Raw genomic sequence first — 10,489 nt, 5'->3', positions numbered from 1 at the left:
ATATTACCCATTGCAATGACAGCATGAATTAATCATCAATATATTAATTATTTGTCGAACTTGTAAACAGTATCATTTTGGGTCCAAATGTTCAAGTGTGTGAGTCTCATCAGTAAACCAAGGTAGGTGTGTGTGTGTGTGTGTCCTGGGTTAGTTGTATTAGACCCTGCCCTCGGTGTTTTATCACTCATTGACGTGTTGGAAGGCACTCGGTAGCGGGAGGTGCTCATCTCTCTCGCCTCAAGAGGTCATTCTACCTACAGTTTGCCACTTGTTGCCGAAAGCTTCTCGCCCTGCCGACTCAAATCCGATATACTGTATGTATATATAGAAAGAGAGTTATTCCCCCCCCCACAACAAATTTCCACGCGATCGCAGCAGCTCGATGTTGAAGCAGGACTACAGCGACGTCTGACTTGCAGCTGAAGAGGGAGAGTTTTGAGCCAATTCGTTGCCTTTGACGGTGGAAGAAGCATGGTTGACAACACGAGCATAGCAACTAAATCTGCCTTGGTAAGCATCCGATGTGATCTTTTATTTTTTTTTTAACAAATAATCAAACAAACAAACTAAAGATCTAGGCGTGCGCTATGGTCGGCGTTTTGGCTTTATTCTATCTTTGTTGTCAGTTTTCAGTAGTCTACATTACCTTGAGGTTGCTCGTAAGTCTATAGTATTGTATAGCAGTAATCAGACCATTGTGAGACTTTAAATAATAAGCTTTAATAGTGTTTCATATCTTCTAATCATTCTCGAACACATCTCTTTACTCTCAATCTTTTGCTTTCGCACATATACAAACATAGGTTTGATGATTTGCAACTTTTTGGTCGCAATTTGCGCCTGTTTTGCCTATAAAGAGACTACATTTTCCTGTTTGGTACAGTCCTACCTTTGTTTACACAAAGGACATGATTTTTTTTTTTTTTATTGTTTATTAATCACATTTTTAAGACTCTTCCACGTGCGCATCCCGTCCTAACTTGGGTGGCGTTTGGAGGTTTGCGCGTGCATTTGGATACGTTTTGTTTACCTACATTTATTTATTTTATTTTTTTTAGTGTTAAGGTTCTTGATTTATCTCTGTGCAGCAAGCCACCTTTTCATCCGCAACCCCGCTGCCGCTGCTGGTGGCGTCTCCCGGTGCACACGGCCACATCTCGGGCGCGCACTCCCATCAACCCCACGGCGGCGCGGGCATGAAGCTCGAGGCTGTCATGGAGAACCTGCAGAGGCAGCAGGCGGCCCGTTTGGCGCTCGAGGAAAAGCTGCGAAGCCAAGCCGAGAAGGACAAGGACATCAGGGCTGTTTTCGAGCAGCAGCAACACGAGCTCGCTTTCCGCCACTACCAGGCATCGGTGAGAGGAGCTCTGGCGGCGCACAGGATGGCAGCAGCAGCTAGGCGCGCCACCGATGACTCGGACGCGGACGACGAGCGCACCGCTCTGGACGATGACGAAGATGAGAGAGACATGGAGGGAGAAGACAGCGCGAATGACGGCGACGACTTCGACGGACCTCTGGCGCACTACCCGCCTCGCCAGGCCGGGGAAACCGAGTCTCCAAAAAGCGCGCATGCGCTCTCCAGAGTTCAGGCTCCATACACGGCGGTCCGGCAGCCCGAGTCGCCGCACGCGCAGCCTCAACACCACGAGTGGACATACGAGGAGCAGTTTAAACAGGTAAGACAGCATGAACAGTGGCACAGCAAAAGAAAAACAAGCAACAGTTATGCATTTTCAAGTGCTGGACACACCAAAACACAATAAAAGTTTGAACACTGTTATTGTACTGTAAAAAATTAGTGCCATTTGGGTTGATTGAACATTGGGGAATTATACTGAGAGGCTGCTTTGCCTCCTGCATCCTTGACATTTCTGAAAAAGGAACTTTTTGGTGGCAAAGTGATTACTACCAACACTTTATTGCTTTTCCTTATCTAAACATCCACATTTTACAGTGCATCACATTCTGTACAAAACGTTTCATTGTATTTAATCTCTGTTAATGATTAGGCCCTTTCTGCTGATAATTATTCTGCAAATTGATAAGAGAAAACTGGAGATATTTACATACATTTAGTTGAATGCATGCACTGCTAACAACACAGAGTTATGGCATGAAATCATGCTGCTGTAGTGCTCCTCTAATCTTCCCTAGACGATGGCTCAAGTGTGTTCCCTGAGGATAATTTTGATTGATACAACAAGGGCCAAGCTCTTAAGCTAACTCAGATCTATATGGAGTGGGCCTGGATGGACTTTTCATTCTTTATTTATGACAGATCATCCTCAGCCAGGGCTAAATGAGAAATGTACATTAGGGGCTGCATTAGCGTATGCACCGGTGTAATTTAAGCGTAGAAATGAAATTCAAATAAGAGTATTAGCTTTAATTGAGGGTCACATAATGGAACATGAGGCTGTAGGATCCCCTCTTCTTATTCTTATTCTGAAATCAGCTCTCCGTGGAACACTAATGTGTAAGATATGGCATAAAGTATTTTATTACTCTGAGTAATATATTTAAAAATCTCTGCACCGTATTAAAAATACAGTGCATGGTTGAATCGTTGGATTTAATACATTAAATGTGAAGGAAACAACGTTTTTGTATGGTTTTATATATGCTTCTCAAATAGCAAGCATTATATCAAAAAGCCTAATTATAGCTGTTTGAAATGCAAACTGTTTCCATTTGAGATAAATACACTGCACCAATAATACATTTCACAGTAGTTTAAAGAAGCAATTTTTGATCAGATTTAAGATACTGTAACAAAACAAACAATGAAAGCGATGGCTGTGACATTTGGCAGACTCAGTGGAGCCGGTATACTGCCTGTTTTTGACATTGCACAAGAAAACCAAATTTAAAGGCAATAAATGACACTCTGAAATAAGAACAAGATGTGGCTTTAAGGGAGGGGGGGATTTCATTGCACACAGTAACCACCTTTCTTATCTTTGCATTTATGACAGGGACTAAAGGCGGCTTGTCTGTTTTGCTTTGCGAGATTAAGCACTGTTTGACTTTTGAGCAGGAAAGACAACAGTTCTAAACAAAACAAGTCGTATCTCTCATCAATTATTCCTTTTTTCTACATGCACTAAGTCATTTCCCCCCTGATTAACGATAAATAATTGACGACGAATAAGACAGATTCAGTTTAGGAGTACATATACATATGTGGTTTTTTATGTTTTATTATGATTTGATCTTAGTTTATAAGACAGTACATTAGTAAAAACCTCAAACCATGAGAGGCTCAAAGGGCAAAAACAAAAGTGGAAGTGTCTGCCGTATAATGACTGATTTTCTTTTTAAAAAAAAAGAGTGGGGTTAGTGACGAAAAAAGAGGTGAAAAGTTGCGTGGAGGTTTTGGCAAGAGTGCAGAAAACTAGAGTTGGTGACATTCCAGTCTGGCTCTTGACCAAAAATGCTGGAATCTCCGTCTCTTGCAGCGTGTGAGTCGGCTAGCAGCCAAGCCATTACGAAACGAGAGCAAACTGCATACTTCAACATAATCCAGCCATACAAATGTGCACGTGTGCGCATGTGTGTGTGTGTCCACAAAGAGGAACACCCACTGCAGATGTTCACATTTACTCACTCAAATAGCTCTCATAAGCCAATTTTATGATTGGCTGAATTATTTTATTTGTAGTGTATATTTATATATATTTATATTCAAAAGCGCACTCTGAGCATGGGGCTAAAATCGAATACTGGTAAGCATTATGCTTTTTTCAATACGAGGTGATTAGTTCTATCCTCCCTTTAACTTGGTGATAAAAGGTTAATCTGTCAACCTTTAAAAATCCCATTACAATCATTCTGCTTATAACAAGTGCTCCAGTAAAACAGAATGTGCATCTTCTCCTCCATGAACAGGAAACTTGTTTGATTGTTCAGTCTAAACTGACCTTTGGATTCAAGGCTCAGGTTAGATCTCCCCATGGTCCTTGTCATCCTGATGCCATGTTTTGCAAACACTAAAAACTCACAGAATGTTTTTTTCCCCCATAACAAGGCTTTAGAGGGGGCTGGGAATTGATGAAGGGGTGATGGGTAGGCAGCATCGGTGTATGATTTCACTACAGAAGCCTGCAGAGAGGTTTGTGTTTCCCTCTTTTGTTTGCTTTGGCAGATCTGGGCTAATGGCTGTCTTCTTAACTCTGAAAGTGTTAGCTCTAAAAGCTAGGTAGTATTTGTTTGTAAGGGTAATGTAGTCTTATGTGTTATTATGGCTACGGTTCTATAAAATTGTATATAGAACGATCTAAGCGGTCCACCTGAACATTTTTAAAACGCCCGCTGTAGCTTTCATTGCACACCTTCCTGAGATATGAAACAGATTCCTCAGTATAAAAGCAGCTGTCAGTGATCTAATTCACACCCTGAGGAACTGAAGATAGTAGCAAAACATTTCTTGGACAAAAAAAAAAGGGAAATGAGGCAATTGTGAAATCACTGAAAGGAAGGAGAAGTTCCTTCTTAGGCAGGAAGCCAAAACTTTGTGATTAAACAAACATTGATAACACGCACGAGTTTCATAATATCTATCCTCTATTTTGCAGTACGATTATAACAGGACAAACTGTACCCACTTGTACCCAAGAGGCTGATCGGTGGAAGAAGGAAGCTGGCTAGACCAGTCTTTTACTCCTGATTCTCTGTATTGTCATATTTTTTAAGTAATCAGTCCATCTTATTTTTTAAGACACACATGGACAGACACGCATTACAGAAGATTTTTGTTATGGAGTTTACCAGTTCAGCTTTGGTAACCTTTTCTGTTTGGTTGTGGAGCTTTGGCCATGCCATAGAGTCCAGAAAGTCATTAAGCTGCACAGAATGTGGCCTGAAACATACGCAAGGAACAAAAGCTTTTATATGACAAGGAGGAGGTCACTGATTTTTTTTTTTTTTTTTTTTACCCAGCAGCAGTAGCAGTAATGTCCTATGGAGTCTCAGCCTGGCCTTCTGACTATAAGCATTTCCACTGATGGCACATATTCCAAATAAAATAAATGGCAATGTTTATCAGAATTCTTGACATTGTAGGAAAAATTGCTTGTTATAAAACAAAAGCCGTATTATCTACACTCCCGAGACACTGTTTTTAAACACTGGCCTCAGATCAGCAGCTCATCGATAAGCAGCAAAAAAATAAATCTCGCTTGTTGCTGGGTGACTGGCCTCTCGTCAGAGCACTCGGTCCTAAAGCTGTGTTTGTCAAAGCCCAGCTCTTCATTCAAGCTCTGTCAGTGAAAGTATGCATGGAACTTTTTCACCATAACTCAAGCAAGGAGTGCCAATAAAACGCCTTTGGGGACACAATGTGCCATTGAAGCGCTTGTGTTTTGTCAGCAAATGGCTCCTTATTCATTAAAAACACAGCCTGACTGGCTTGTTTGAACAGCCTTCCTCTATGTGAGTGTTAGATTTTTATTTGTGCTAGCCCAGTATTGCAAAAACTCCCCGAAGTCACTGGGCCAGCCAGGTCAGTTTATGCAATCCCCTTTTTGTGTGTGTGTGAGATTTTAAAGACTGGCTTACATTTATAATCACGGTAAAGCTAACTACAATTTTGTATTTGCAGCCAATGTTAATTCGTCTTGATTTATCTTTTTTTAGTCATATTTAATTGAGCTGGCGATTTAATTTGACCAAAAACTACAATGAAAAATTACCTGATGTTTTCACGTTGTAATTTTTCCTGAACTTTATTTTCTTGTCCTTTAGTCAAATAAAAACTAGTCTTTTTTTTCTCTCGCAATTTTTCAAAGGGCAAATGCATTCACTTCCGATAAAAATGAACTTCTAGACATTGACTTTCCTGACCCTTTCTTCCTCTTTAATATGCCCTGGCTGATAAAAGGCTCTGCGTCAGCTAAAACGTGCTATCATACATCTACATTTGTGCTTATAGGGAAGTGGGTACATTTACATAACGTTACTCTTTTCTTTTATTTTTTTTTTACTCTTGTTACTTATTCTGTTATGCTTTATATCTATAAACTATCACGTTCCATTCTAACACAAGTATCAACTTCACTGAGTTTGGTCTGTAACTAGCTAATGGACTGTTAGACTAGCAGGCTGCTGCTACTACTACCATTAATACTAAATAAAAAAAGAATAAATGAAAAATTCTAAGGGCAGAAAACATTTTTATAACATAACAGCACTACCCAGAATGTTACTAAACAAGTTAGGAGAAAGTATTTTTATGAAGCGTTAACATTAGCATAGCTAACAGTAGTAAACTTGTTTTGTTTTTTTTTTGTTGGATATTTTATTGGTTATTGTTGTTGAGGGAAAAAGTCACTATACCTCATGAAAGATTTTGAGTGCTGCACTAAAAAAGATAGTTTATAAATAGTTTTCACCAACTAAGTAGTTGGCCCCAAAACTTCATTGCAATCTTTATCACCGTTGGTAATCTGAATGTGATTTAAAGGCTAAAAGTATGATTTAAATCTTCACTGAAACCTTTATTTTCATTCCCTGGTCTAGTTAATGGTCTGGAGTGCTTTTTTTTAAAACACATGTCCAGATCCCTACCCTAATTCTGAGAGCGAGGTGTGATACTGAGCAGTGCGAAGGCCACATGGCATCGTTAGTCAGAGTTTAACAGTAGCTGTGTGGTTTCCTCTAACCTGGTGTCAAGGGATTATAAAGCTGTGGCTTTGAATTGGGGGTTGCGCAGCTTGATTGTGCGTTAGTCCTGAGAAAACGCCATTAGGCACGCAACTATTCTGAGTTAGAGGTGTTTTGGCCACCGGCAGTCAAAGTAATACACAAATGCAGAGGGAGATCAGATGACACACTGCTTTGATTTTAGTAAGCAAATGAATGCCACTTTTACATAAAGTCATTGTGCTATAGACGTCATAGGTTAGTCTTGGCTAGTTTTGAAAATGACCATGCTCAGTTGAGTTTTTTGGGCACATACACTTACAGGACAAAAATCCTGATAGCTTTGAGATACAGAGAGATGTAGTAGCCAGATTGCATGACAGCGAAACCTTTTAACTGGAATGACAACGATGGAATTATAGTTCAACTATTTTGGACTCCTGAAGATGTCATTGTTGTAGGATATGTATTATTATGGTCTCACCCATACTGCCTGCTAATGCCATGTATTTATGATGTGACCTTTAATAAAATGTGCACACAACGCCTGTGAAAACTCTGGGAAAATCCCAGCATTATTATTTGATATGTGAATTCCCATGTGACGATCTGAAGATTTGTCATCCTCATGGGGTTTCCTTTTTTTCTTTACCGAGAATGACCTTTTTATTGCTTTTCAAACAGTGTGGTACAACCTGAAACTATCCATATCTAAGTTAATATGTGTGCACATTGCCCATTACATAACCAGTAAAAGTAGGAGTGACTTATTTGGTATAAAGAGATGGTGATTATTGAAACAGCCACATTTTAACTTTTACATTTTTAAGTGCTGGTAATCTAGTTAATCAAAAAGGATTTTTCATCAATTATTATATGAAGTTTTCAGTCTTGCTGAGCTTTTTAAATTCCAACCAGCTACCCAACATGTGCATTAAATTGCTTAATATCCAGATGATATAAATAAAAACATTCCTATGCCTACAGTAGTGATACAGAAGGGAGCTCAGGTCGCATGTCATCGGTCTCGCTCCATATGGCCCTGCATGTCAGCGTTAATTACAGGAAGGACTGGTAACATAAGATAGGACAGGAATCAAGCATGGCGTATCCAGGCTGAGGGGCAGCATCAGATATTCACATCTCCAGGATTAGCTTCCTCAACCACCCCCACACAAACACGCACCAATTTATTGAGTTACAGCAGCCTGATTGGTTTGCGTGGGCTGTAGGCACCGGAACAACGTCAAGAGTGGGAGGGTGGGATGTGAAGGGGGAATGAGTTCACAGTGACCATCATTAACAAATATTTGTTCAAATGTTAATTAACAGCCACTTGGACATACTGGACATATTTTCTTGGAAATGCAGCTCGTATAAATGAATAAATTAGGAACACATACTAAATGTCAAAATAATCCAGGACAGGTTCTCAGAAATGTCCACAGGTCTATGCTCACATTAGCGAAACAAACTGGTGAAATCATTATGTGTCGCGGTTAAAGACTACAAATGAATACAAGCAAACTCTCCAGTAGTAACTATTACTTTTTGTTGGATTTAATCTATATTTTGCTCAAACCCTTATAGTTAACAGAAAGGAAATTTCCAGAGTGGTCAGGATGTTAAGTGCATGCTAGCATTTTCGCTGCTTGCAACATCCAGGGCATGAATGATGTGAATTGTGTGGATTTTTTAACCTTGAATGCAAATCTACCAGAGCATTGACTGTGCTGCAGAGGGGCCGTCCGGTGTAACATAAGTGAATTACCTCGCTGCTAATGTCACTAACAGAGGAGGTCTGTTTGTTTTGATGATTGAGTGGCCTGCTAATTCAGTTTAGCAACTGATCCCTTTGCAACTGGAGGAGAGGGAGGTGAAAAAGGAAGCTGAGTGGAAGAGGGAAAAGGAAAGCAACCATGATCATTTTTGCGTCATTTTTATGGCACACTTTGGCACAATGTAACCATAGAATAAAAAACAAAACTATAACAAATGCATTTTTATCCACTTTTATGGTTTTTTTTTTTTTTCATTTGCTCTTTAATGGACTTACACAGAAATGATGGTGTATATATTGTATGTAAGGCTCAAATATGGATGCTCTGTGAGTAAACACCACTTGCCATGATTTCAACTGTGCCCTTGACATGTGTTCAGTCAGGCAAAGACAGCCAGCCTGGGAGCGAGGCGGGTAATTCAAGTGTTCCTTTCCGCGGTGGTGGTGGTGGTGGTGGTGGCTCGTCGTCTCTGATTCAGGAGGTTAGTAAAAATCCCCCGTCACACTCCCCGTTTCTGTCACTTGAGTCTCACTCACACCCCACCCCCTGCTTTACAATGAGAAAAGTTTTACTAGTCTAACTAGTTGTAGCCATCTAACATAGTGACAGTCAAGAGAACTAACAATAGCAATCCTTGGTTCAACTCAATAACTAAAAATGAACAGGTTAAAATTAATCTCTGCATGATGATATACAGTACTTCAACCTGTTTGAATGAAGAATGAAAGCTATTCTGTTGATATCATGCATTTAAGTCCAAACTTTACAAAGATACATCAAGTTGCTCAGGTGTCATCCCTCGTTCAAATCCAGGATCCAGACATCATGAATTACTGCAGCTCATCTGCCTCAAGCATGTCTTACTTATTTAGTTCTCAGCCCACATGAAGGTGAGAGGGCCCGCTTTGTTTTTAATGGCCTCCGATGAATTCAGGGGTCAATTAGAGTCTGGATTCCACAGCCATGTGATACCACTCCCCCTACCTTGACAAAAGAATTCTCAATCCCAGTCTCTACTTTTGTCCCGCAGGCAATTGCCAGGCAAAGTCGTATCTCGTTTCAGTTCTCCTTAAAAACCCTTAAAAACATTCTCTTGCCATGGAACTAATTGACTTTTGTTTAGCTCAAAACGGGGATACACTAACACCCACGTGCTAAAAGAGTTGTGCGTCAGGGGGAAGGCAGTGCTATTTCCCAGCAGAGAAACAGGCCATGGTTAATAGGCTATACTAGAAGCTGGGGGCTGTTTGTTTAACAGATTTTCACCCCTGCACCCCATTCATCTCCAGCAGCTGTACAAATGATTTATCAGGCCTGATGGGAACAATGATGCATTTCGAACGAAAACTGAAGTTAACTTATGATGGCTGAAAGCACTTCAGTAACAGAGACACAGTAGCTGTAACACTGACACTGTTTTAAAATCTACTTAGTCCCACGTCTCTCTTTTTCTTAATTACCTCAGCTGCATATTCAGATGGATGGCTTATAACTGCTTATAACTAGAACACATAGATGTAGAGCAAATTTATTTCAGAAACCAGAACCAAAATTACAATTTGTGCAAAAACAGTGTCTCATTCTGCATGATCATTTTACACTATACAGACAAAAAACACATTTTTTTAACTGAATTAACATCCTAACATTTTTCTTTTATACGATTTTTTTTAATATTATATATTTAAATATAACTCCTTCTTGAATCTACAGCAGCTGGCCATTTTATTAGGTACGTCCACTCTTGCGAGCAGAACAAGCTCCAGATCCACAGAAACCCTGACCAGGGTTAAAACACTTATCAAGTATAAACAAATGAATCTAGCATATAGGTCACGTTTTATGTGCATGATTACTGACAGGTAACACACAATTTATCAACGTAACTGTACTATGTCTGTCACTGTTGGACTACTGATATGGTTTAAAAGAAATCTCAGTATCACTGCTCCACATGACAATTGTAGCAATGAGCTAAAAATAGTCAACTACCTAAGTAACCTGTGATCAATGGAAATCTACAGAAACAATATTACATGGCAGTAGTTACACAATGTCATTTG

The 10,489-nt window shown here is 39.9% G+C and overlaps 1 protein-coding gene across 3 annotated transcripts in view; it reads left to right on the top strand.

Annotated features, from left to right (window-relative positions):
* Nucleotides 1-209: 209 nt before the first annotated feature.
* The window catches only part of arid3c (AT rich interactive domain 3C (BRIGHT-like)), a 57,321-nt gene continuing 47,041 nt past the window's right edge, over nt 210-10,489 (top strand). Inside the window, exons 1-3 of one of the 3 annotated variants that reach the window (XM_058375467.1) lie at nt 210-513; nt 1,092-1,682; nt 8,806-8,907. In XM_058375467.1, the coding sequence (XP_058231450.1) occupies nt 475-513; nt 1,092-1,682; nt 8,806-8,907 (732 nt within the window). In that variant the 5' untranslated portion in view covers nt 210-474. The remainder of the gene's footprint in view (nt 514-1,091; nt 1,683-8,805; nt 8,908-10,489) is intronic. The other 2 variants (XM_058375466.1, XM_058375468.1) reach the window with 2 other exon arrangements.

The sequence above is a fragment of the Hemibagrus wyckioides genome, linkage group LG22 (genome assembly GCF_019097595.1).
Source record: "Hemibagrus wyckioides isolate EC202008001 linkage group LG22, SWU_Hwy_1.0, whole genome shotgun sequence".
Taxonomy (NCBI): Eukaryota; Metazoa; Chordata; class Actinopteri; order Siluriformes; family Bagridae; genus Hemibagrus; species Hemibagrus wyckioides.
This window is presented reverse-complemented; position numbering and strand designations above follow the sequence as displayed.